Source organism: Phalaenopsis equestris, unplaced genomic scaffold, assembly GCF_001263595.1.
Source record: "Phalaenopsis equestris unplaced genomic scaffold, ASM126359v1 Scaffold235546, whole genome shotgun sequence".
In the NCBI taxonomy this organism is placed as follows: Eukaryota; Viridiplantae; Streptophyta; class Magnoliopsida; order Asparagales; family Orchidaceae; genus Phalaenopsis; species Phalaenopsis equestris.
This window is the reverse complement of record NW_018253411.1, coordinates 35122-62611: the sequence shown is the minus strand read 5'-3', so window position 1 is coordinate 62611 and position 27490 is coordinate 35122. Positions and strand designations below refer to the sequence as shown.

Genomic DNA, 27490 nt, shown 5'->3' with positions numbered 1-27490 from the left:
GAAAAGTTTCTATTCACTAACTTTTGTCTAGGGAAATGAAATATTATGTTAAGCAAATTGGTTGAAATTGATGAGTTGAGGGAGTAAATTGAACATTTGAAAAAATTTTAAGATTAAAATGAAGACGTCTAAAATATCATTTTGGTTATTAATTCATTATCTTTTAATGTACTCGAGCTGGCCACTATAAATTAAATATGCTAAAAAAGCTATGGCGTTACTATATTTTAAATGCATTTGACTTGATCTCATTTCAAGAACTTATCGATTTGTTGTATGCTTTTCTTTCTACTTCTTATAAGTTGGCATCCAAACCTATGTCAGGCAATTCAATATTGCTTATTTGTGAAGCTATTCTGGATGATGAATTTGAATCACTCCTGATAATGAATTTCAGAGATATATTTTCCACTATTACAAACCTATTTATGATGGTTATTGGATTATCTTTGTAGGAAGCACAAATTTATCTCCAAATTTATTTGATAAATATCAAAAGCTCAATTTGTGAGAGTGATTTTTTTCAAGTTTGGCACATTTAAATAGGATTTTGGTTGCTTTATATTCAAATATCATAGCTACATTATCTATAGTATTAGAAACGCTTGTCTATATTTATGAAATTTTATTGTCCATTAATTTTGTTATGTTGTTCTTGTGGTATGTGCTGTGAATATTTTGGCTATTCTAATCAATATAATTTTTTGTTATTTTTGTGAATTTGTGCAGAGTTCTTCAGTTATGTGCATGAATTATGTTATTGATTTACTCTAGTGTTCCACAAATTGATTTCTTAGGCTTATTCGATGCGTGGGCTATTATTGTTAATTTATATAAAAAGGAAACGACAGAGATTTGGAGGAATACCAAATACTATTGCAAGCCAAAATTATGATGTTTATAAAGAAGGAAACTGCGAGGCGTATAAGGGTATATTTGTTTTCTTGTTTTCAATTTTTTATTTTCTGTAAGGTGGATGTGTTATTTCTTCCAGTATAGTGTAAGTGGACCTGCCAAATTCAAGGAAATCGTCATTTTTTATTGCCATAAGGCCTTGATTTTTTTCTTTGTGAATTTTCATGGACATAATTTTTTCTACATGTTTTGTTATTCGTTTGTTATTGTATTAATTTTATTTAAATTTGACAAATATGGTATTCTGATTGTGGTGAATAGACTATAAAATATGGTTCAATTTTTTTTCCTTTTTAATTTATTTGACCATTGCATTATCATTTGAGTTATAAATCTCATATTTAGTAATTTAAATATGAAGAAAGCTAATTTTAATATTTTTAGTGTTATGTGATATCCAAATCTTTTGTTTTCTTACATACTTCATATGCCTGTCATCATTTTAGTTACATTAAAAAAACATTTTCTTTGAATATTTCTACATTAACTATTACTGTGGTATGCTCTTTGGGACTAGAGCATCTTTTTTATGTGTATTTTGATCTTGCAATTTTTCCTTCATCGGAACCTAAGTTTTAATAGGTGAGTTATTTTGATATGTTTTTCAATGAAGTTTATGAAAATACGATCGACCTTAGTGATCTTAATATCGTTAATAGTAATAAAATATTCATTTTTACTGTTGCATCAGTAAAAAAAAGTTGAGGAGGCTTTAAAGAAAGTTAAGTGTGGAAAGTCTGTAGGACTTGATGATCTCTCAATTGAGGTTTGAAAATATTTAGGAAATTTGAGAGTTTCTCGACTTATTAAACTCTTTAATATTTATTTTAAAAACTAAAAAGATGTTCGAGGAGTGGATGAAGAGTATAAAAGGGATGCATAAGAGTGTACAAATTATAGAGGAATTGATGTGTCATACTTTAAAATTATAGGAGAGGGCAATTGAACATAGGTTAAGAATTATTACAAAGATTTCTCATAATCAGTTTGGATTTATGTCGGACATGTCTACCATGAAAGCTATACATTTATTGAGAGGTTTGATGGAGAAGTATAGAGAGAATTAGGAGAATCTACATATGATTTTTATTGATTTAGAAGAAGGTTACGGTAATGTCCCAAGAGATATCTTTTTGAGAGTTCTAGAGAAGAAATCACCAAACAGACCCGTATATTCAACTCATTAAAGATATGTATACTACAGTTGTTAATTGTGTTCGAACAAAAGAAGGATTGGCCAAATATTTTTCTGTTTCAGTTAGATTACATCAGGGATCGATTTTGGCCAAATATTTTTCTGTTTCAGTTAGATTACATTAGGGATCGATTTTAAGCCCATATTTTTTTTGCTTTAGTTATGGATGCTCTTACTGGACATGTACATGAGGATGTACCATGTTGTATGTTTTTCACTGATGAAATTTTTATTGTGGATAAGACTAGAGAAAGGGTGCAGAAAAAATTGAATTCTGGATGTCTACTTAGGAGTCTAAAGGCTTTTGTTTGAGTAAAACTAAAACTGAATACATAGAATGTAATATTAGTAGTAGTAGCTCTAATGACAAAATTGTAACTATGGGTGATCAATTTATTAATAGGTTTGAATGCTTTAGATATCTTGGATCTATTGTTCAAAGTGATGGTAATATAGATGGGGATGTTATTTTTAGAATTTAAGTTGGTTGGTTGCAGTGGAGGAATATTTCGGGCGTATTGTGTGATAAAAAAGTTCCAAAAAAATTCCGCTTAGATTGAAAGGAAATTTTTATAAGATAGTGGTTAGATCTGCAATACTCTATGACACAAAATGTTGGTCTTTAAAAGGGAAGCATAAACCAAAGTTAAGTGTTGTTGAGATGAGAATGCTTTTAAGTGGATGAATGGCTTGATACTTAGAGACAAAATGCGAAATTAATATATCCATTATAGGGTTGGTGTTGCTCTAGTGGCTGACAAAATTAGAGAGCCATCTTAGATGGTTTGGTCACATTAAACGTCGATCATTTTATGATCCGGTTAGGAGAGTAGATGCTTTAGACTCAACTTATGTTAAGAAAAGTAGAGGTAGACCTAGAAAGACTCGAGCATATTGTATAAAAAATGATCTTCATTTATTAGAATTAAATGAAAATATGTCAATCAATAGGACGCAATGGAGAAAAAAAGATTCATGTTGCCGACCCCACTTAGTGGGATAAAGGCTTGTTATTGTTGTTGTTGTTGTTGGAACCTATGCATGCAGTTTTCATATCGATATTTGGAGACTTCATCCGCTCTTTGTGGAATTTTTTTCATGGGAGTCCTTTCTTTGTGAATTGGCCGAATTAGCCACGCTCATTGAAGGACAAAAGCACACATTCGGCTCAAGAGAGGCAACAAAGTCGGCATTCTCCTTATTGTTGGAGGAAGAAGCCCTTCTATCAAATCTCTTAGGGGAAGGACCACTAGTGAGTTGTGGTAAGGTAGCTCTTATTAGTTCGAGTTGGTGTCAGTGGTTGTAAACTCTTTTTCGATGGAAATTAAAGACCTATGTAATCCAGTCCATTGACTTGGGTTCACAATAATTTCTTTGTTCATCTATTTAATTGACAATTTTTGCATGGCTAAGGATGTCTATTAATGGGAAAAAATATCAAATTATTGATGTGATTCTTGTTGTTTTTTATTCTGATTAAGATTTGAGTTAAAGATTAATAGTTATGTAAAATTAAATCGTTTTGATCTTTTGCAAACCATGTCTATTAATCTTTTGGTAAAATTAGATTGATCGATAGAGAGAGAGAGAGATGGTTTTGTGATTCTTTCTAATATGGTATAAGTGTAATTACTTAATTTTTGGGAATTAAATTTTTTCTTGGCCTAATTTTTTTACATATGTTGTTATTGACTTATTATTAGTCTTGGTTTTATTCAATTTTGGCACAACTAATAATCTAATTGTGGTGGCTTATTTTTTTCACATATGTTGTTATTGGCTTGTTATTAATCTTGGCTTTATTCAAATTTGACACAACGAATATTCCAATTGTGATGAATGTGTTTCAATTGCTTGTTGATTTTGTGTGGTTTGAATTTCTTGTTTATTCTTTCAAAATTACTCAATTATTACATTAGCATGTAGATTATAATTCTTTTATTTATTTATATCTAAAGAATGCGAGTTTTTTGTAAGCGAGTTGTAATTATTTCTCATGTTCACTTTCTTTGGGATGGTAGCGACATGTAGCATCTTTGTTATGCGATTCTTGCTCTAGCGTCCTTTTTTCCTTCATGAGATCTTGAGGGGGGAGGCGGTGTCCTTGCTGTATTTGAGGACAGGAGGTGCTGCAGCCATATCCTGCTTCAAGTTGGTGATTATCTCCACATAATCCCTTGGTTCTTCCCTTTCCTGCTTGTTGTCATCACGCCTGCGCACCTATTTTACTTATTTCTCATGCCGCAACCCTAATTTCTCCCTTTGTTGCTACCAACATTTTCTTTGTGTTTTAAGAAACTTTGTTGTAACCTCTTTTGAGTTTTCAGTAATAATATTCATGTTCTGTTACTAGGTTAACTTTGGTATCAGAGTTAGCCTAACCCTAGTCAAATCCTAGGGTTTCCTAGTATTCGTCATACCAAAACCATTTCTACTCCAATTTTTTTTTTCATATCCTAATACTCTTCCAAATCCCAAACCCTAGCAATGGCACCATGGAGACACATGAGGACTTTACCTGTGAAGAGATACTGTGAGAGATCCGTTGACTTCAGTAGAGACTTGCAGAGATTGAGGATGGGACCTAGGGGTAGATTACCCTTAACCTTGACAAAGAAAGTCAGAGGGGAGAAAGGGACGGGGAACTGAATCCCTTCCATAGACATAACTTTGATGATGAGGAAGATAGGCTTGGACATTTCAGAATTCCTTATCGGAGGAGTCCGAGAGAGAAGGCCCCATATAAAGGACAGAGATTTCAAAGTCAAGGTAGAACTACTAAAATTTGATGGAGGTACGGATCCAGACGATATCATCGAATGATTACAGTCAGTTAAAAGAATCTTCAAGTACAAAGAAGTGCCATAAGATAAGAAGGTGAAGCGTGCAACCATCAAGTTAAAAAAGAGCGCCTCCATGTGCTGGGAAAACTTACAAAGGCAAAGAAAGAGATAGGACAGTGACAAGATTACTAAGTGGGAGAAGATGAGGAAGGAGATGCTGAGAAAATATTTATCATCTCATTAATATCGGGATATGTTCCTAAGACTTCACCTGCAAGAGAGAGACCTATCAGTGGAGGAGTTTACGACACGGTTTGATCAATTGCAAATGAAGTGTGATTTAGTCAAGCTAGAGGTACATATCATAGCTCGGTACTTGAGGGGCATGAAGTTGCTATCAGCAACGTTGTATAACTACAATCCTATTGGTTAGAGGGGGATGCCCAAACCTTAAATTTGAAGGTGGAAAGATAACAAAAACAACACAGACAAGAACTTTCTTTCAGATAATAACCTTCAAGTGCCACTACCAACAAGGGTACGCCTGGAGGAAGTGGGAAGATCAGACAGGGAAGTGATAAAACTGATCTATGCAGAAGGAAACATGAAAAGGGTAGCTCGCCCTACACAATGTCTACTAGGAGATGTTTCAGATGCCATACTACAGAGACATAGCCTCCAGCTGCCTCACAAGCCGAGTTGTTTCGTTCACGGAGCAGCGCGTCGTTGACGAAGTTGAAGAGGAAGCAGAGGAGGATTTAGAGGAACTTCAGCTCTGGGGAGACGAGGGGGAGATGTTAGTCATAAGGAGAGTCCTACAGACGGAGTCAGAGAAGATCATTCATGGCTGAGGCACAGTATTTTTCGCCACCAAGTGCACGGGGAAGAGAAAAGTCTACAGTCTGATTATCGATCTCGAGGGGTGGAGAGCTAAACTGGTTCCACCAAGAGGAAGGCAGGGCCGGCAGGCCCTTATTGTTGGGCGATGGTTGTCGCCTAAGGGGAGGGGCCTCCCCCTCCTCGTTATCTATTATATATATGCATGCTATTTTATCATTAGGTTTTAGCTTTGCATCAGAATATATAGATATATATATATATATATATATATATATATATATGTTGTCTTTGACATTTTCTCAATTGCTATGGTTGTATATGAGGATATGTGATGCTCTGACTGTATTCTGCTCCAAGTTGGTGATTATCTCCATATAATCCCTTGCTTCTTCCCCCCTCCCCCCGCTCAGAGTCATCATACCTGCGCACCTACCTTTTCTTATTTCCTCTGTCGTCAGCCCTAATCCTCCCTTTCCTGTTGCCGCAACCCCCTCCAACACCTCCAACGGTTGCCACAACTCCCTCCAACACCTACTACTGATGTTGAAACCCCTTCCAACACCTCTTGTTGTTGCCACAAGCCCCAGCTAGCCCTCCCACCTACTATCCAACTAGTGTGCACTAGTTTTGACCTCACCCTAGGGGGTCTTTTGTGTTTTGGGCTGTTTTATTTATGTTTTATGAACCTTTGTTGTAATCCCTTATGAGTTTTCAACAATAATATTCTCCAGTATCAATTGGTATCAATGCTAGACTAACTCTAGTCCTATCTAGGGTCTCCTAGCATCCACCATACTCAAACCATCTCTACTTCAAATTTATCTTTCATATCCCCAATACCCCTTTTCAGGTGGAAGAAGATGAGGAAGGGAATGCAGAGAAAATACCTACCGTCTCATTACCATCATAATATATTTGTGAGACTCCATCTGCAACAGAGAGATGTATCAATGGAGTAGTACACGACATAGTTTAACTAGTTATAGAAGTGTGAATTAGTCAAGTCAGAGGAATACACCATAGCCCAGTACCCGAAGCTTTTTATCAGCAATGTTGTACAACTGCAAATCTATTGGTTACTAGAGGATGTTCAGACCTTATCTTTGAAGGTGGAAAGATAGTAGAACAAAGGAGACAACAACCGTCATTCAGATAACCACCTACAACTGCCTATCTAAGTGGTACACATGGAGGAAGTGGGAAGACTGTACATGGAAGTGAGAAGATTAATGTAAGTGCAAGGAAACCTGAAAAGAGTAGCTCGCCTGGCACAGTGCTTACCAAGAGATGTTTCAGGTACCACGAGACTGTACATGGAAGTGAGAAGATTAATGTAAGTGAAAGGAAAACTGAAAAGAGTAGCTCGCCTGCCACAGTGTTTACCAAGAGATGTTTCAGGTACCACAACTACGAACACATAGCCCTCAGCTGCCACACGAGCTGAGTTTTCTCATTCGCAGAGCAGGGCGTCCTCAAAAAAGTTGAGGAAGAGGAAGCAGTGAAGGATTCAGAGGAGGAATTTAAGAAAAAAGTTGAGGAAGAGGAAGCAGTGAAGGATTCAAAGGAGGAATTTAAACTTCAGGGAGATGAGGGAGAGATGCTAATCATAAGGAGAGTCCTTTAGATGGACAATATTTTTTTTCACCAAGTGCACGGTGAAGAGAAAAGTCTGCAGTTTGATTATCGATGAGGGAGCTGCGAGAATTTAATATCCACTATGTTGTGAAGAACTGGGGTTGGCCACAAAAAAACACCCACGTCCTACTCTCTTACCTTGTTGAAAAGAGGGATCAAAATATGCGTGGACAAACAATACTTGGTTGAGTTTTTCATGGGAGATTAGTTGCAGGAGCAAGTGTGGTGCGATGTGGTCCATATGGATGTTTGTTATATTCTGTTGGGGCAGCCATGACATTTCAACCGCAAGACCCAATACGATGACTTCAAGAATACTTACTCTTTTAAAACTGATGGGAGACACGTCGTGTTTTGACCAATCAAGGATGCGAGGGGAGTAGACATCACAGAGGAGACGGTAGTCCCGGGAGCCACCTTCATGCAATTGGTTCGAGAGGCTCCAGTGGCAACGACTTTGGTTCTACTAGAGTGAACTAAGGATACGGTTGAGATACTGGCGCCCATACAACCACTATTAGAGGACTTCCAACATGCGATGTGGTCCATACGAACGTTTGTCATATTCCTTTTGGGAGGCCATGGCATTTCGACCACAAGACCCAATACGATGACTTCAAGAATAGTTACTCATTTAAAAAGGAAGGGAGACACATCGTGTTTTTACTCGTCAAGGACGCAAGGGGAGTAGACATCACCGAGGAGACAGTAGTCTCGAGAGCCACCTTCATGCAACTAGTTCGAGAGGCTTCTGTGGCAATGGCTTTGATTTTACTAGAGAGAACTGTTAGGGGGATTGCCGCCATTGATTTTACTAGGAGAAGGTTGAGATACCGTCACCCATACAACCACTGTTAGGGGACTTCGAGCATGTGATGATCGATAATCTTTCAAAGGGATTGCCGCCATTGAGGGACATACAACATGTCATAGATCGCATACCCGGATCAGTGTTGCTAAATTGACTTGCCTATAGATTGAGGCCTATAGAGTATGAGAAGCTACAACAACAGGTATAAAATCTCATCTCGAGAAGTTTGGTCAGAGATAATGTCAATCCGTGTGATGTCCCTGCCTTAATGGTACCCAAGAAAGACGGATCGTGGAGGATGTGCATTGTTAGTTGGGCCATCAAAAACAATACTATCAAGTATGGTTCCCAATACCTCACTTGGATGACCTCTTGGATCGGTTGGACATAGCCATTGTTTTTTCCAAGATCAACTTATGTAGCAGGTACCATTAGAACCAGATGAGGCCATGGGACGAGTGGAAAATCGCTTTCAATATTTGGGATGGATTATAAGAGTGAACAATTATGCCCTTTAGATTGTCTAATGCGTCCGACACATTTATGAGGTTAATGAATTAGTTGTTTCGAGCCTACGTCGGGAAGTTCGTGGTGGTGTATTTCAATGATATTTTGGTATAAAACAAATCTATGGAGCATATATAGCACCTGAGGACGGCTTTCGAGGTGTTACGATCAGAGAGGCTAACGCTCATCCAAAGAAGTGTCACTTCTGGACAACATATGTATGTTTTTTGGGTTATATTGTGTCTAGTGCAAGCATTCAAATGGATGTCACGAAGATTAAAGCATTGTGAGCTTAACCGCACATCAAAAATTTATTAAGTTGAGGCAATTTTTGGGTTTAACATCGTACTACAAGCTATTCATCAGGAGCTTAGTACCATTACCGCTCCCTTGATCAAGCTTTTGAAAGGGGAGAAGTTCCAACGGAAAAAATACAAACTCAGAACAGTTTCGACACCTTAAAGAAGGCGACTGAGGCACTAGTTTTGGCACTATCGGACTTCAGTCAACTGTTCTAGGTGGTGTGTGACGTCTCCAATGTGGAGATCATATCAGTATAGAACCAGGAAGGTCGCCCCATAACATTCTTCTGTGAGAAGTTAAATTTGTTCAGGAGGAATATTTGACTTGTGACAAAGAGTTCTATGCGATTGTGAGAGCTTTTAATCAATGGAGACACTGCCTACCGACAAGCGATTTCACTTTGTTTGCAGATCATGAGGCTTTGAAATTCTTGAACAACCCAACCAAACTGAATGACCGACACATAAGGGCTGTCAATTCGAGTCAACGGATCGGGTTCGGGTCCGACCCAAAGATGACTTAACCCAAATAGATTCAACCCAAATCCAACCCAAATAATAAATGGGTCAAAAACTAAGGCCCAAACCAGACCAAAACTCGAGCTTGACTCGCTAACTCGAACCCGACTCGAACTACCCGAACTTCGGGCTTCTTCGGGTCATGTATCGGTTTTAGGGTTCAACCCGAACAATAAAACGATCGAATTCTCTGACCCGAACCTGACTCAAAAAATATTCAGGTCAACCCTATTGCGGACACCCCTACAATACGCTTTGGTTAGAGCTCTTAGTGTCGTTCCAGATTGTGCTTTAGCATAAAATGAGAAGCCAGAACTGAGTAATATACATGCTGAGCCTCCGACACTTGTTGATCACTTTGATGCAGACTCGAGTCACAGGCATTGAGGCAGTGAAATAGTTATACGAGATAGACAAAGATTTCAGAGGGATCTGAGAGCAGTGTCAGGAGAAGCCTATCGAGCAGTACCACAGAGTTGATGGTTACCTGTTCCACCAGAATAAGTTGTGCATTCCTAGATGTTCGCTGAGGGAGTCCATTATTTAAGAAAGCCATAGTGGAGGACTTGCATGACACTTTGGTAGGGGTAAGACTTCTGCGCTTGCAAGAGCACTTTTATTGGCCTCGACTGCGAGAGATGTGGAGCGGTATGTTAGGCCTATCGAATTTGTCATGCGGCCAAAACCAGGGGAAAAAATGGAGGACTACACTTTATTGCGCTAGTACCAAAGTCCTCGTGGGTGGATGTTAGCATGGATTTTTTGGTGGGTCTCTCGAGGACACAACAAAACAAAGATTCCGTGATGTTTTTGGTGGATAAATTTTTGAAGATGGCGCACTTCGTGCATTGCCACTAGACCTTGGATGCATCGCATGTTGCCAATTTGTATTTCGAGGTCGTGAGACTACATTGGATACCTAGGACCATTACTTTTAACAGAGTTGTCAAGCTTCTGATTCACTTTTGGAGGACTCTGTGAGGAAAGCTCGGCACCAAACTTCAATTCAGTTCAGGAGCTCACCCGCAATGAACGGTTTGACGAATGTACCAAATAGGAGTCAGGGAAACCTTCTGAGATGCTTTGTGGGAAATAATATTAAGCGGTGTGATTTGATTCTAGCTCAAGCCAAATTTGCTTACAACACATCAGTGAGTTAGACCATGTGACCCACCCTATTTGAGGTTGTTTTCAGTCGACTTGGTATTACTTCTGCCGACATCAGAGATTAGTGAGGATGACGAGAAATGTGTGTTGGAGATCCAGAAGCTACACGAGGAGGTGGGAAAGGAGATCACTAAGAAGAACTGTAAGTAACAAGCACAGGCAAACAAGGTAAGGAAAAATGTGACTTTTTCAAGAAGGAGACCGATTGTGGATTCTGTTGAAGAAAGAAACGTTTCTAATGGGAGCTTTTAGCAAAATTAAGTCTAGAGCAGATTGACCTTTTAGGATTCTGAAGAAGTTGAATGACAATGCCTATAAGATCGACGTATGAGGGTACTACAATATCACTGCTACTTGCAACGTGGGAGATTTGATTCCGCACTACGAGGAGGAAATCAACTGAATAGTTCTATCCAAGAGAAAGGTAGGGCCGACCGACCCTTATTGTTGGGCTAGGGTTGTCACCCAAGGGGATGGTTCAGCTTTTGTTTTTAAATTTTTTGTTGTCAACATTTTCTCCTTTGCTAGATCTGTATCCAAGGGCAGGTGATGCTCTGGTTGTATCTTGCTCCAAGGTTGTGATTATCTCCACATAATTCCTCGCTTCTTCCCTTCCCTGCCCCCTGCCATCACACCTGTTTCGAGGATTGGAAATAGCTTTTGTGAGCATGCACAATCACCTATTCTTAGCTATGTTTGAGTTTCGATATTGCTATTGTGATTTCTTTTTGTTGTAAAGGCAAAGTTCAATGGTAGGAATATTCCAAAATTTTACCTAGTATTCTCCGCTTGACAAGTGAGGAAATCTCCTAATTTTTATAGAGCCGAGAAATTAAATCACAAACATGTTTAGAAATTTTAATTTATTTCTTTCAACTTATGTAAAATATATTCTCTTTCATGTTCATCGCCATAACAAGCCTTGCCTGAACAAAATTGTTTTATATACATAAATATTCAGAGTTTTTTTTAATGGCTATAATTTGTGATAATTTTGTTCGAGTTTTTTTCATGGTGCATTCATGTCATATATTTATTTGAAACCGAAAGCAGCTCCTTGTTTGGATGTGGTGCTATGATATAAATAGCTTATGATAGCCCTTTTTGTGATATTGTTATGGGCATTTATGTAATGTTACCTGCAGGTTCTTAGCAATCCAGAAAGGACTCCTGTTCACACATTCTTTTGCAACTATGACTTGAGCGATATGCCCCCTGGAACAAAGGTATGGATGCCCCAAAGCCTAAACTTTGTGCAAATTATTTTGTCCTATAGAGTATTTTGATGATCAACTACCATTTTGCTTGTCACAAATATATGACTCCTTGTTAAATATATGGGGCATATAAATACATACTACCCAATTTCTATGTATTTACATATCTAGCAGCTAATCTTTATTTTTTACGTTTATACCACTGAAATGATTACTATCACATAAAAAAGACCACTATTTTGGCTTGACCACTATTTTGACTTTTAAAGATGAAATACACCTTTCAATGCATAGCTAAGTATACAAGCCACCTTGTTAAAGAAGGTGTGAAAGAAAAAAAAGAAATGGATAGTTATGTAGTAGGGTGTACAAGGAATGCAGGAGAAGGGACGGCGGCTAGATTCCAGTGTGAACGGCGGCAAGGCGGTAGGGCAGCAGGCGGATGACGTAAAACATCTGGTTACCTTGCTGAAAACAGCAGTTTTTACTGCCAAACGTCACTAGACAGCAAGTTCTATGGCAAAGGAGGCCTTAAAAAATTTGGGAGAAATCACCACCTCGATCCTATCCGGTTATAAGATAGATCATCCGAAAGAAATCCAATGTTACATCACTTCGATAAAAATCAGGAGAAAGTATCTCCAAACAAATAAACAAAGCCAAAAATACTTTCAAACAGAAAAACACCACCTATAAATAGTTTTCTAATAACAAATAACCTAATTAGAAATAAAGAAATAGGAAATAAAGAAATATAGTAAATAAGGATAAAAGTATGCTGAAAATAGCAAAATTCGGGTGGCTTTATCAGCTGCTCTGTAGCCCGCATCGTGGACTTTGAACGATCCCCTGAGGAAAAACGGGATTTCACGAACACAAAACTAATGCTCTGTGTCATTCTCCAGGGCTAGAAGAAGCTTCTTCTTCTCTGGATGGGCCTGGATCCCATGGCTGGTTGTCCTTTCCTAACAGATATCCAAGGAGATTTCAAAGCTTCGATTCATCACTCATATTTAGTTGTCGGTCTGGGATGATACTACTCTACCGAAATGAAATTCAATACCCAAATTAAGTTATATAACCTTCCAGATATAGCTCTAACATGTTAAACCTCCCTCAATAGTGGCAACTCAGTGGGTTGACAGTATGCCAAAAAAATTTTGAAAATATTTTTATTTGGGGTTGCCTTGTTTTTGGTATTGACTCCTCAAATTCATTACCCTCTTTGACAACCAATGTCATTATTGTGGATGCTTCTCTTAATGCCTGCAAAAAGGTAGCTCGTAGCACCACTTCCTCAAGCTCTATATGAACGCCCATTGCCTGTGAATCACCATCTTATAAGACAACCACTATTAGTTTCATTGAAGTCTCTCTCATGTGCTAATCCTGAATGACTATCATTTCTCCATTAGCTATAAGTTGACACTCCTTGGCGTCCTTACCTTCTCTAATGTTCCCTATGTCATTGTTTATATTTTTCACTACTCCCTGCTTTGTGAAAGAAATCGCCCTCATGTTTGGGAAATCAGACGTGATGTGCCCAAAACCGTGGCACTTAAACCATTTTCTGAGTGGGAAAGATTTGAGTGTGTTGGCTTCCTCCACACCTTTTTTACTTTGAATTTGTTTCTCCTCATGTGGGGTTGGCTTGGGCGCTCCATTTGGTGTAATCTTACTGCCTAATCTAATGGTTAAATTTTGTTTGAAGGTTAGTGTGGAACGGATATTGTTGTGTTGTCTCTCCTCTTTCATGTCTCTCCACTTTCAAGGCTAGCTTCTGAACATCTTATAATGTCCAATATAGCTGACGTTGCCAGTAGAAATCACCCCAGATATGGAGCTACGTTGTTTTCCTTGGGGCTCCACTAGTTTGCACAGCTTAAACTCAACGGTGCAATCTTATACTTATAGATCTTGCTATTGTAAATGATGAAGTTTCAAGAATATGTTCTATCTGTAATGTGATGGTAGGTACTTGTGTTGCATCTCCTTTTTCATGTTGTATTGGGTTGTGATTTTACTTTCTCTTTCTCATTGGTATAGAAGTTTCAAATTTTTTTGACCTTAGAAATGTACTTTTCTTTAATTTGACGGTGATTAGTTTTACCTTTCCGTGAAGTGAAATGTTCTTGTATTCAAATACTTATCCCATTCTATGGAATTATGCAATGAATTCATCCTAATCCATGCGACCTTCAAAGTTGGGTAAGTCATTCTTCACTTCAAAATTCAGACTTCTGATATTTCATTCCAAATCTTCGAGGTATTGGTTTTCTTATCATTAGAAATTGTTTGGTGAAAGGGATTTAGTTATGTCTCTCAATCTAGTGAGTCACCGTTTTGGTTATGAGCAACCTCACGAGATTGTCTTCTCCCAAAGGCAACAAGCTTCTATTGTAGTTGGGGGATTTCCTTCTACATGTTCTCTATAGTGAGCTTTTGAACACCTCTTTGTTGATTTATTCTTGGTGTCATGACACGATAGTTTAAATTGAAAAGAAAGATATTTTTCGGGTTATGTTTAGTGTTAGAGCTAGGGCTGGCTGGGGCTGGAATGATGTTGGGAAATTTTTTTTGTTATGTGGGTGTTAGGTTAGGTTGTAATGATTGTTGGTGTAGGAGTAGATGCAGGTATAGGTGTATATCAATGAATGACAAATTCTTAAAAATTTAGGGTTTATCGAAAATTGATACCATATGGTACCGTGCTAAGGAAAGAATAAAATAAATGGATATGTATGGTTTAGGGTGGGCAAGGAAAGCGAGAGATGGGATTGCGGCGGAATTCCGGCTTGAATGGCGGTGGGGCAGCAAGCTACGGCAGAAAACAAAGGTTATTCTGCTGAAAACAGCTGGTTTTTGCTGTCAAATGACAGTAGCAGTGAACAGTGAAGGAGGCCTCCGAATATCCAGAAGAGATCACTACCTTGATTTTATCGAGTTACAGATACATCACTGGAAAGAAATCCAGTGTTACAACATTTTGATAGAAAAAAAAAACAGGAGAAAATATATCCAAATAACATAGCAATGTTGTAAGTCCTTTCAAACAGCAAAACACCACCTATAAATAGTTTCCTAATAACAAACCCAATTGGAAATGAGGAAATAAGAAATAAAAAATAAGAAATAAATCAAAAGGGAAAGAAACATGCAGAATGGGAAAATTTGGGTGACTTTGTCGGCTGTAATGTAGCCTGATTGCGGCCTTCGTGTGATCCCTCACAAAAATGCGGGGTTCTATCTGCTCCATTTGGTGTACTCTTATTGGCTTATCCGATGTTTGAACTCTGTTTGAAGGGTGTGTGGATTTGATACTGCTTTATTGTCTCTCCACCTTCTAGGCTAGGGTCTAAATATCTTGTAATGTCCAATATTGCTACAATTGTACCATATTGTGAATAGTTGATCTCAATTCCCCTAGATATCGAGCTCTACTATTCTCCTCGGGCTTCACTAACTTGCACATTTCAACATAAACTGCTCGAACTTAGCGGTGTACTTTTTAACAGGAGATCTTACTGTTTTAAGTAGTGAAGTCTCAAGAACATGTCTTGTCTGTAATGTGTTGGTGGGTACTTGCGTGTATCTCTCTTTTCATTTGGACCAGGTTGTGATTTTGTTTTTTCCCTCGCGCTAGGGTAGACGTTTTAAATTTTTTCACCTGTGTACTCTTCTTTAAGTTGTTGGGGACTAGCTTTACCCTTCAAACAGGTGAAAAATCCTTGTATTCAATGACTAATTCTACTGCCTGGAGTCACTTGATGAACTCGTCTGGATTCATCCAATCGTCAAAGTTTGACAAGCCAATCTTAATTATAAATTTTTAACTTCTCTGATATTTCATGTCAAATCTTCAGGATATTTGTTATTTCTCACTAGAAACTATCTGGTGGAAGATATTTTGATACCAGAACTAGTAGGGGAAACAATAGAAACACAAAACAAACTTTTACTTATAGGGAAATAGGGTTATAACACAACACTAATGAAAAAGAAAAATACAATCACAATCCAATTCTCGATTAGGACCGGAAGAGAAGATCTGAGGGTGGTGAAGGTGTCGACAAGGTGACAAATGGGAAAGGGGAAAGGGTTGAGGGCTGGGGAAAGGGTTGGGGGCTGGGGGGTAATTGGGGAAGGCGGGGGGGGGGGATGTTGGACAACAAGTAATGTGAGTTTGGACAGCAGGATCGGCGACAGGGCAACAGGTTGCGGGGCTGGACAACAGGCTTGGAGGGTTTGTACAATAGGTTGGGTGGCTGGAAAGTGGGTTGGAGGCGGTTGGGAAAGGCTTGGAGGGACCAGCGGTTAAGGGGAGGGGAAGAGGAGGGTTGGATAGCTGAAAGGGAAGAAGATAACACCACCTTGAAGTGGGATACTAGCCAGAGCACCACTACGTCCTCCAGAATACAACTCAAAGGGGAAAAAGACTCCACACATGAATTTGAAATCACACACAACAAAAGCTCCCTCTAAACTCTAAAAACAGCAAGTACTCTTACATGAAGAAGAAAGAAAAGAAGTAAAGAAGGAAACTCCGAGAAAAAGGAAGGTGTGGGGTGGCAAGAAATATTCATAAATTAGTCATTAAAATACTTCCAATAAAAGAAGAAGGTGTGGGGAGGCAAGAAATATTCATAAACTAGCCATTAAAATACTTCCAAATAAAGAAGAAGTAGAAAAGGAAGGAGTGAGGCGCGGGAGGCCACTCGCCCCGTCAGGAGCCTCGCCCGGGCCACTTGACCCTGGATTCCTCTAGACTGGTCATTAACAGACTGGTCTAGTTCAACCGATTGGCTAGGGTAGCAGGAAGACCCCTCCCTGGTATACGTCTTGCGGGAAGCTCCGTGTCAGATTCACTTCCTCTCGATCTGACGAGTCATCGTTGTGGCCATGGGTTACCTCACCGAATTGTCTCCTCTCAAAAACGGCAAACCTTTGTTTTAGTTACAGCATTTTCTGCTGCATATCTTTTATAGTGAGCTCTTGAACACCGCATTGTGGGTTTCTCTTTGGCGTCATGACGGCTCATTAATTCAATGAAAGTTTTGAAAGAAAAGAAGATATGGTTTAGGTTTAGGGTTAGGACTATGTGAATGATATGGGGAAAATTTTTTTTGGTCGGGTGTTAGTTTAGGTTGCATGGATTCTTGGTTCATGTGTAGGAAGGAGAAATTCTTAAAAATTTAGGGTTTGTCGGACTCTGATGTTAGATGATACCGTTTTAGGGTTCTAAGAAAGTGCGAAAGAACAATAAAAAAGGGATAGGTATGTTTTAAAGTGGCCGAGGAAAGCGGGAGGTGGGATGTCAACTGAATTCCGGTGTGAATGGCGACGGGGCAGCAAGCGGACGGTGGAAAACAACAAGTTATTCATCTGAAAACTGCTTGTTTCTGCTGCCAAAATACAGCAGACAGCAAGTTCAACGGTGAAGGAGGCCTCCGAATATCCATGAGAGATCACCACCTTGATCGTATCAGGTTCAAGCACACCGCCTGAAAGAAATCCAAGGATAAAACACTCTAATACAAAAATCTGGAGAAAACATCTCCCAATAGCATAGGAAAGTCAAAATTCCTTTCAAACAGCAGAACAAATAAGAAATAAATAAAAAATGAAAGAAATATGTTGAAAATAGGAAAACTCTGGTGGCTCTGTCAGTTGCTGTAGTCCCCACGGCCTTCGTGAGATCTTCTTGGAACTAGTGCTCCGCATCACTGTGGCTTAGTTGAGAGCTTTGCTTTTCAACCAAGAGGTCTTGGGTTCAAAATCTTGCATATGCGGAGTGCTTTGTGAAAAAAAGGCGGCATATATGTAAAAATTGAAAAAGATGGCGTATATGTAAAAATTGAAGTTTAGGTGTTAGCCTTGTAAATATATTTGAATTCAGTGGTATCTATGTAAATCTTTCTAAATATATAAAACGATTTTTTATCAGTGGTGAGGGGACTGCCTGTGAAATATTTCAATCTCTATTCTCAACGTCACGTTGCATAAATTCCTCAATACTGAAAAGCTGAAACTGGATTTCTTACCTGAAGTACTGCACTGAATGAAAACACAAGTCATGCAGATTTGACCTCATGATTTGGAAGTAGTGCACTGAATGAAAGCAAATGCCATGCAGATTCGACTTCTTGATTTTGAAGTGCATGATTTGTATTTTCAGATAAAGAGTCCAAGCAAATTTTCCACAAGAATTGATGAATGTCTCCCAACTTTTGAAGCACGGTACATGGCTAGTTTGCTTTAAAAAAAAAAACGTAATCCTTCTGATTTCATGGATCAGAAGGTGATCTCATTAAATATAATTTGAGGGTTTATAATCTTCCTTTTTATTTCATTAAGTGGGCGTGTGAAATTTAGTGTAGTGGTTTAGATGAACGGACTTGTGCTTAATTGACAAATTTTTAATGTGTGGCAACTCAAAATCTGTTGTTTACTTTCATCTGCTGTATAAGTTCTGTGGATATTTAAATTTGTATACTTGTTTGTTTTGGTTGTTCGTGTATGGGCTCTTAGGAAAATAATTTTAGGAAATTTAATATTAGGAGAATAATATTCAGGGAATATGCATTGTTCATTTATAAATTATGATTATTCTCCTATTTATTTGTTTCTTATTGTATTGTGTGTGCCCATGTATTGGTTCCTTTTCTGTTAATAGCACGACAAGTTTTTTATTTCTCTCTGTTTGTTTCTCATATTCCTTCTCCCTCTTGTACTTCTCCAACCTTTTCCTCTTCAAGGATTCAAACATTGGTTATTGCAAAGGCCTCTCCCATGGACAAAGGAGACAGGATTTTAGAAGATCCATTTGACTGTAATGTATTGGCCTTCCTATCATCCTTGCTTTCAACAGCTTTAACATTCCATTCATCTTGCTCTTTGCGTGTGCTCCCATGTACATGACCCATTGTCCAACTTGCTCCATATTCACATTCACTCTCCATTTGACACGTCTATTGACCTATTGTTTTTTTTTTTAAAAAGTGCCTGCCTATACCCAAGCCTCATGCCGATTCCATCTCGCTCTAGCTATTTTACCTGAACATTTATGCTTTCTCCATCTTTATCATTCCCTCTCCCAAATTTGCTCCTGCTAAGTCCGCACTCCCTTATCTAATCCCCAAAACTTGTTATGATTAGGAAACTTGGAAGCTACGTGGGAGCTTGCAGGCAAAGATGTCAATAGAAAGGAGAAGTTTGTGAGATGTGGGGGATTCAAGATAAATCACTCCTTTCCCCTTCTTACTATTATGACATCTCATTTGTCCCTCTCTCTCCCTCCCTTGCTTTCTTGTCCACCATCACTACCTCTTGCTCTTCTTTCTGTCTCTTTCACTTTCATTTGTCACTATTTATTACACATTCTCTTACTCTTAATCTCTCTCAATCTCACTTGCTCTCGTAATCCACCTCTCTTTAACTCTCTCTCTCTCTCTCTATCTCTCTTTGTGAGCGCACGCATCTCCCTTTCCCCAACTAAAAAAAAAATTAAATTAAAAATAAGAAAAAGAAAAAAAGAAGTGTAATTCAATTTTGTAGTCTTACCGCCTAGAAAGCTCACTTAAGGTATAATGCAAAGCAAGCTGCTCTCCACAAAATCTAAGTTTTCAAGCTCGTTGTTCGGACATGGAAGGGACATCTATATTTCTTACATGATTTTCTCGTTTAGGTGATCTGCACTCTTTTTTGGTATGGTCGGGAGAAGGCTAATATGCAACTTAGCGTAATGGTAGAAGTTTTGAGCCCTCAAAAAAGTTAACGCCTATATACATTTTTTAATGTAATTAGGAAATCCTGTTTGTGAAAATTTTTTAGGGTATAAAGACTCATATATGCATTTCATATCATGGTAGGTGGAAAATTTGACTGTGGTGCCTCATGAATCACCTATACGTATTTTTCTTAGCGTAGTAGTTAGGCTTAGACTCCCAAATGATGGCCCTCACAAGGGCGAGATATCGGGAGGTGTGCTAAAGTTTCTCATGACAAAACTTGAAAAAATGACAGAATAAAAATAATTTTTTAGACATAATAATATGATTGAATTGAAAAGAAGAAATTTGTAAACAACATTTATTAAACTCTCAACAAGACAAATTATGTTGCAGGATTTAAGAAGAACTAGAACATGGTACAAAAATCAAAACTGGAAATAAATTTTGTGGACTCTGTTGCACTTGAATTCTTAGGGGCTGTCTGTTATAAATTTACAGGCGGATTTATGCAGGATTTAAGGCGGATTTATGTGGGATTTAAGTGGAGTCCTACCAGACAGTCATTTTGGACAAAATAAATCTTTGAATGCTGTTAAATATGGATTCTACAGATTTTGGCTGTAAATCCTGAATTTACTAAATCCCACGAACCGGTGGATTTAACTTCGGGGTATGGGATTGAAAATGGTGACAGGATTTTCAGGTTTTAGTAAATATGTTGTCAGACAGTTTTTCGGATTTAACCCATTTAGGATTTAGTAAGTCCGTATTTACGGGATTTACTAAATCTTAGTAACTGAAATTTCTTATGTTGCCAGACAACACCTTATAATTTATGGTGAATTAAATTAATTGTATAAATCTGCTCTAATAGCACTAATATCACTTTTTTTAATAAGTAGAAAGGTACCATATGTGGTTCACTCGAATAAAATAAGGGTTAAATATAAGTCAACAATGGTGCTTCAACACTTAAAAAAAAATTCCTAGCCAATGCAACTAATCTTCATACCAACACATGCAAGTGAACAAAAATGTAAGCACTTGTACATTAAAAAAAACGCGTGTTTTAATGATACTAAACTTGTGAATGACTGTCATTACACATTTTAAATAGTTGTTCATGTGAATGATTTTAAAACAAAAAATCTAACCTATTGTCATATGTTGTACTTATACTCTAAGTGACGTGCACATGAATCGTTGAAAGAAAGCAGTGCATTTCTTGAATGATAACACACTCATGTGAATACAATTTTCTTATATGACAAACAATTCACTGTTTTGCAACGGGGGTTGTATGCTACTTTCAAAAAGGCATGCATGATCTATCAAATTATTAAAAATAATTTTGTTCGCTCTTTTTTTGTGACAAATGTGTTAATACTTGTATTGAAAGTTCGAGAATGTTGCACGAATTAAGAAACATCAGATAAACTTGAATTTATTATGCTCTAAAATTCCCGTGCAACTTGAAAAAGATATGCTTATTTTCAATTCTTTCAAACTCAGTTGACATATATGCACACATCTGAGCAGACCATCATCTTTATATTGTTTTGATTATATGTTTCATGTTTGATTTTTCTCCTTGTAGTGATTGAAATTGATGAGACTGATGCTTGTTGGCAATGTTCAATAATAAATTTAATCCAAATTTGAAATTGAAATTAATTTCAATCAGCCTTCCAAGGCCCTTTACTGAAAAAATTAATTTACAAAATGCAAACACTTGATATTTTATCTATAAGACTTGCAGACAAGTTCTAACCGCTTAGATCTGATACGCTACATATTGGGCAGAGTGAAATGGTTTGTAATGCAATGAATATTTAAGGGAGCTTAAGTGATGCAAATCCATGAACTCCATGTTCTGCCAGCAAACAGGTAGAATTCACAAGGTTTGCCGTAACAAAATTTAAGCGAATACTCCTATGACGGGCAAGGCAATTGCATATCACAACCATAGTGATTCAACCCTTAAAATTAAGCTATCAATTTTAAATATCAATGCTTCAAACATTAATATACCTTAACGATGCTTGCAATAATAGAAAATCTTAACTAAAGAAGATAATATAGTTAAAATGACTTATATTCTAGTGCAAATCATTGCAAACCTCAATCCCAATAAAAATATGAAAAATTCAATAAATTTGTGGAATCTAAAATTTTTAATTGAAAGCTATCATCTTATGATTAAAGCAATAATCCATCTATTCTCCACACGAAGGTCATTTGTTCTCGTTGTTCATTGTAAAATTGCACTATTAAACTATGATCACATCGAAGTCTATAGGAAAGAAGACTCCACACAGAATTTGAAAAGAGAAATCACACATAACATAATCCTAATTTTAGCAAACATACATATAAATAGAGGGAAATAGGTGGGAAACTAAAAAGGAAAGGGGGAAAGCAATGGGCGGCAATTCCAGGCCCCTAAGGAGACCGGCCGGTCCAGCAGAAGGTTGGACCGGAATAGGAGCTGTCCGGTTCAGCCAGCGCCTCCTTCCAGCCGGTTAAGCCAGCCACCCCTAATCTGCCCCGCTTCAGAAAATGTGCTATCTCCATTGAGTTGAAATTGCATTAGGAGAATCTCTCTATTTGAAAGGCTGACATGTATGCTAGGTCAAGCCATGAAGAGAATTTTCATCGGGTAGAAATTTTGTTTGTGAACATCACTATTATGTCTGTCCAGTTTACATGGGGGAGGGATGATTCTAAAACTTGTTCATCTTGGGAAAAATTATTTCGAAGGAAGATAAAGGTGCAATGTCGAATTATGTTTTTAACAATTATTGCCCAAGCAGCTAGTTGCTCAGGAAGCCTTGGACCAGAAGCTAGTATGCTTACCTTGAACATATTCGGAAATCTAAAATGAGCTCAACAATGCCACACACAATCCCCCACTTAAAAAAACATTTTGGCTAGAGTACACAGTTTTGAAAGTTGTCAAAGAGAATGGCTGAATGAGAAGAAAGTATGAAGGTTTGTTATAACTAAAGCTAAATAGGTTGCCATTACATAGCAGCATGATTGCCATTTTTCTATTGCAGCTTGGAGGTTATACTGCATGCAGTAACAGAGTAAAAGGGAAGGATGTGCTGAAAATTATTTCCAATATTTTTCTTGTTCATCTACTTCTTCCTATCCTCTTTCTTGAAGTTGCAAGCAGAGTCAAATTGCTTGAAAACTGTTTTTTTCTCTGTTTTATCAGTGAAATACTATCATTTTAATGCATATTCTTCTCATTTTTTTCATGTCAATCTTCAATGAACAGACGTTCATGCGCCAGAAGGCTACTCTATCATCTTCTTCTTCTGTTTCCCATTTGATAAAAGGAATGAGAAGTCAAAACTCAGTGCTCTCCAACAAAACTGAAGGTACAATATGAAATTGCTAGCCGCATGATACTAATAAATTTCACTTTAGGTGCTTTGAACACACATCTACTGATTTTGCAGGCTGTGTGCATGTTACTACTGATCATCATTCTGAAAAAGCTAGTAGATCTCCAACTATACCAGACCTTAATTCCCTGTTCTTTTCACCTTCGGAAAGCCCTGAACAGCCTAATGGTTTTATAGCTAATATGAACACCAATTATTTTATGAACGGAGAGGGGGATATAACTTATCAGAAATCTATTCATAGCTCTACAAAACTAAATGATAATTGCCCTACTTCTGGTGCTCTGCGTTATGCCCTACATGTTCGTTTTCTATGCCCCTTTTCAAGGAAATGTTGCAAAGCAGTGCAAAGATGTCAATCGGATCCCTTTTCGGTGCCAAAGAGAAATAATGGAGCTGTTGAGGGAGAGCGTCACTTCTATTTGTATAATGATATTAGAGTAGTGTTTCCTCAACGCCATTCTGATGCAGATGAGGGCAAGGTATGAGTTTTTTTTTTTTTTTTTTTTGTGCTGGAACTAATCGAAATTCTAGTATCTTGTGACATGGTCAATCATCTATTAATCATTGAAGGCCTTAAAGAAATATTCCTGATTTTGTTATTGGAAAGTTTTACATTCATACTTTTAGGGGGTGTAAATGAGTCTAGCCGAGCTCAAGCCATCCATAACTCGAGCTCGTCTTGTCTATCAAAATGTGAGCTCGAGCACAGCTTGTAGTGGTAGCAGCCAGCTCGCAAGCTTGAACTAAAAATTCAATTTTTTATGAGAGCTCACTCAAGAAGTTATTGGTGGCCGAAGGAGGAGGAGGATGCAACGGCAACTCACCTGAAAATGCATCGCAATAACTAGCATTAGGTTAATTGAGCCTTTTCGTGAGCTAACAAGCCGAGCTGGGACGAGCTCAAGTTTGAGCTTCAGCTCGGGCTCATTGCTCAATAAACTTGGCTCAAGCTCATTAACGTTAACGAGCTGGCTAAACTCATTTACATGCCAAAATACTGCTCGATTCCCATGTATTTACATATCTTACACATAAAATTCATTTTTTACATGCTTGCCACCTCGCATATGCATAAAAAGGTGTATTTCACATTTTAAAGTTAAAATAGCGGTATTTTTAATGCAATGTGAAAATTTTGGGTAGTATAAAACTATAAATGTAAAATATAAAATTTTGGTGTTAAATATATAAATATGTAGGAATTGGGTGGTATTCATATGAATACCCCTTTATTATTTTGAAGCCGTAATATTGTGCTAGCACCATGTCTGGCTTTTGAGTTTAATGAAAAAGGTTGTGATGAATGTGTCATTTTTTATGTTACTTTCCATTACTGTTAATTTTAGGTTCTCTTCGTTAACCAAGATGAGATAGATCAACTTTTTAGCATATGCTTTTATTCTAGTTCTATATATCAAATCGTTAGCATATATTTCTTATGTCCATTCCACCAAATCAAACCCTAGATTTAGTCAGAATTATGAATCATGCAGGATGATCATAACATCTCATGTATGTAGAACCTCTCCAATTACCATACTAATTGTACAAGTTAAGTGTTATATACTTGGAATAGTTAAAATTGACCAAATTCAAAGGTGTTAATAAAATTAGGTGAAATCAAATCCCATACGTCTGAAATAGAATGCTGGAGAATATTTTCCCCTTCTCCATATTTTTTCACTTGTTCTTTTTTTCACCACTATTCTTTGAAGCGGTTGAATGTTTAAGCGAACTAAGAAGCTTTTTGTCTTTTTCTCTTATCAAATTTTCTTTAATTTTTCTCTCTTCTCTAGTTTTTAATTACTAATAACGGGAAGATAGATGAACCATTTTGTAATTTGGCATTGTGTTACTATTTACGTCTACGGGATTAACTATTGATCAATTAGGCTGGCTGCCTAGGTTAATGGCTTTCATTGCACAAACGCGAGGGGGCACTGTTGCAGAATTTGGGAATTCTGTTACCCGACCCTTCACTTCGTCTTCTTCGCCCCTTCGTTTTCTCTCTCCCTCCCCCCTTGTGCTTTATATTTAACCTTCCATAATATTTCATATCAAACAAATCTGATACAAAGAATTCATTTATTTTCATGTTGACTTTTATGGAAATTTTACATGCATACTACACAATTCTTATGAATTTACATATCAACACGAAAAGTTTGATATTTATATTTATCACATTTCGGTATCATAAACATATGTATGAAAAGGTACATACCACTTATTAAAAAGTTAGTAATAGTGGCACGCAAGATTAAAGAGGATCATCTTAGATGGTTTTGTCACATTACATGACCATTTGATAATTCTATTAAGAAAATAGATGTTATAGATAGACCTCAAAAATCTGGGCATATTGTATTAAGAACGATATTAATCTATTAGATTTAAATGAAAATATGAAACTCAATAGGATGCAATGGAAAAAAAAAAAAAAAATTCATGCAGTCGGGATAAAGGCTTGTTGTTGTTGTATCAAAGGTTTGAATTTATGCATGTGAATATGAAACTGTGTTAATATGTAAATAGACAAAATTTGTGCGGTATGCATGTAAATGCCCCTATATTTTATTCTCAGCAATGTATTTTTTTTTTTTCTGGCAGCTTCGGGTGGAGCACCATTTTCCAGCAGATCCGAAGTACTTTGATGTAAGCAACTGAACAGAAGATGTCATGCCATGGCTTCCAATTGTACATAGCTTCTCATTTCCTCAAATGAAATCTGTAAAGAAACTCCTCCCATTTCCTGTAAATAAAATGCCTTTAACTATTCTATTGCTCTATTTCTGATTCATCTTTCTTTTCTCAATGAACAAAACTTACGTGAGGATATAATAAAATGTACTATGATGAACTTCATTGCCGTTGAATTTGCGGTAAGATTAGTGCTAGTCAGGATATCTTATATAGCATTAATCTTAGTGCAAATCCAATAGTTTTGCAGCCCATCATGATGAGTTTACATCAGGATATCCTGATAATTTTTTTATTTCTCAATCATCTGGTGTTCTAGGGAAATAAGCTTGATCTTAGTAGTTTTAGAGCTTTGTATTAAGTTTTTAATGACCATGGGACTTGCCACCATCATGTGGTAAATGGTGCAATCAAGTTAGTAATAAAGCGCTTACTTGAATGTTGACTATTTAATTTATTGTTGAAGGTTATTTAAATTTGTTTACTCAATTTTTGAAGTTAATTGTGATGTGTTTCGAGGCGCAGGGACATTTATGGTGAAATTCATTAGCAAAATGTCAATCATTAGTAATCTGATAATGCTAAGGGGGGATGGTAAAGGATATGAAGCGATAGGCTCAGTAATATAAGATTAATGACTAGGAAGAAGTGATGTGTGTGGTTTTCATGAACTAAATGAGCTCCAAAAGATTTTCACTTCTTGTACATTATCATTGATAATAGTGGACTTAGTGCGCTATCATATATTGAACTTATACTTTTTTTTTTCATCTATTGCCAAATCATGTTGCGCCTTTTAGAGGGCCAAATTTTCAGAAGATATATTGGATTATAGATAAGATGTCTTCTAGATGTTTTTTTTTCTATTCAGCAAGGATTTTTTGATTTGGGGTTTGAGATTTTTTATAGGCGCAAGCTGGTATGATTAATTATCCCTCCTGATAACGGGAGAACACTTTTGATTGAGGCTGGTCTTTAAAAATTAAATATTCAATATACAATGGCAACAAAGATATGATATTTTAAATTGTAAAATATATCACCTGAAGCTTAAAGTTGGTGGGGAAAATAAAGACAAAACCTAATCAAAGATCTCATGGTTTTGTTGTCTTTGGTCGTCGTGGTCCTTGATCTACCTAGTAAAAGGATGTAGTCGACCTAACTTGACTAACGGATTTTTGTCAGCAATTATGGGTTGTGTCATGCAAGGGTTCCTCCTAGATCTAGGGTGATTGTTTGTCTAAGGGGACATTAAAGTTGGTTTTAGCTAACAGAAAGTTATGTCAATTAATTACATTGTTATGGTTCACATCTCAATGATATAATATACGTGTTGCAATTGTGACCGTACTATAATAATGTTATTTTGTGGCAATCATTCAATTACATTGTTATGGTTCACATCTCAATGATATAAAATCGTTGAGAAATATACGTGTTGCAATTGTGACCGTAATATAATAATGTTATTTTGTGGCAATCATTCGGTTAGAGGATGTTAGATGTAGCCGCTACTTTGAGGTTCTATTTGGTGGCAGAACCACGTAGATAGAAGGCTTAAATCATGTCCTTACTGACATGCAATTACTTTAATTATGAACATAAATATATAATTAATATGATGTTCACTCTTTATGAGTTGAAGTCAATTGAAAATTTATCACTCGACAAATTGTTGTGGAGGGTAGATGGAATTTGTTTTTTAAATATTTTGTGAATAATTTTATCTCGAAAGATTTTATTTATTTGCATT

General features: G+C 37.1%; 1 protein-coding gene across 3 annotated transcripts in view; it reads left to right on the top strand.

Moving 5' to 3' along the window:
* LOC110039146 overlaps window positions 1-26161 on the top strand; it is a 35361-nt gene extending 9200 nt beyond the window's left edge. For all 3 annotated transcript variants that reach the window (XM_020744105.1, XM_020744106.1, XM_020744103.1), the window contains exons 4-7: window positions 11820-11900; window positions 22905-23007; window positions 23089-23516; window positions 25648-26161. In XM_020744105.1, the coding sequence (XP_020599764.1) occupies window positions 11820-11900; window positions 22905-23007; window positions 23089-23516; window positions 25648-25704 (669 nt within the window). In that variant the 3' untranslated portion in view covers window positions 25705-26161. The remainder of the gene's footprint in view (window positions 1-11819; window positions 11901-22904; window positions 23008-23088; window positions 23517-25647) is intronic.
* The last annotated feature ends 1329 nt before the right edge of the window (window positions 26162-27490 follow it).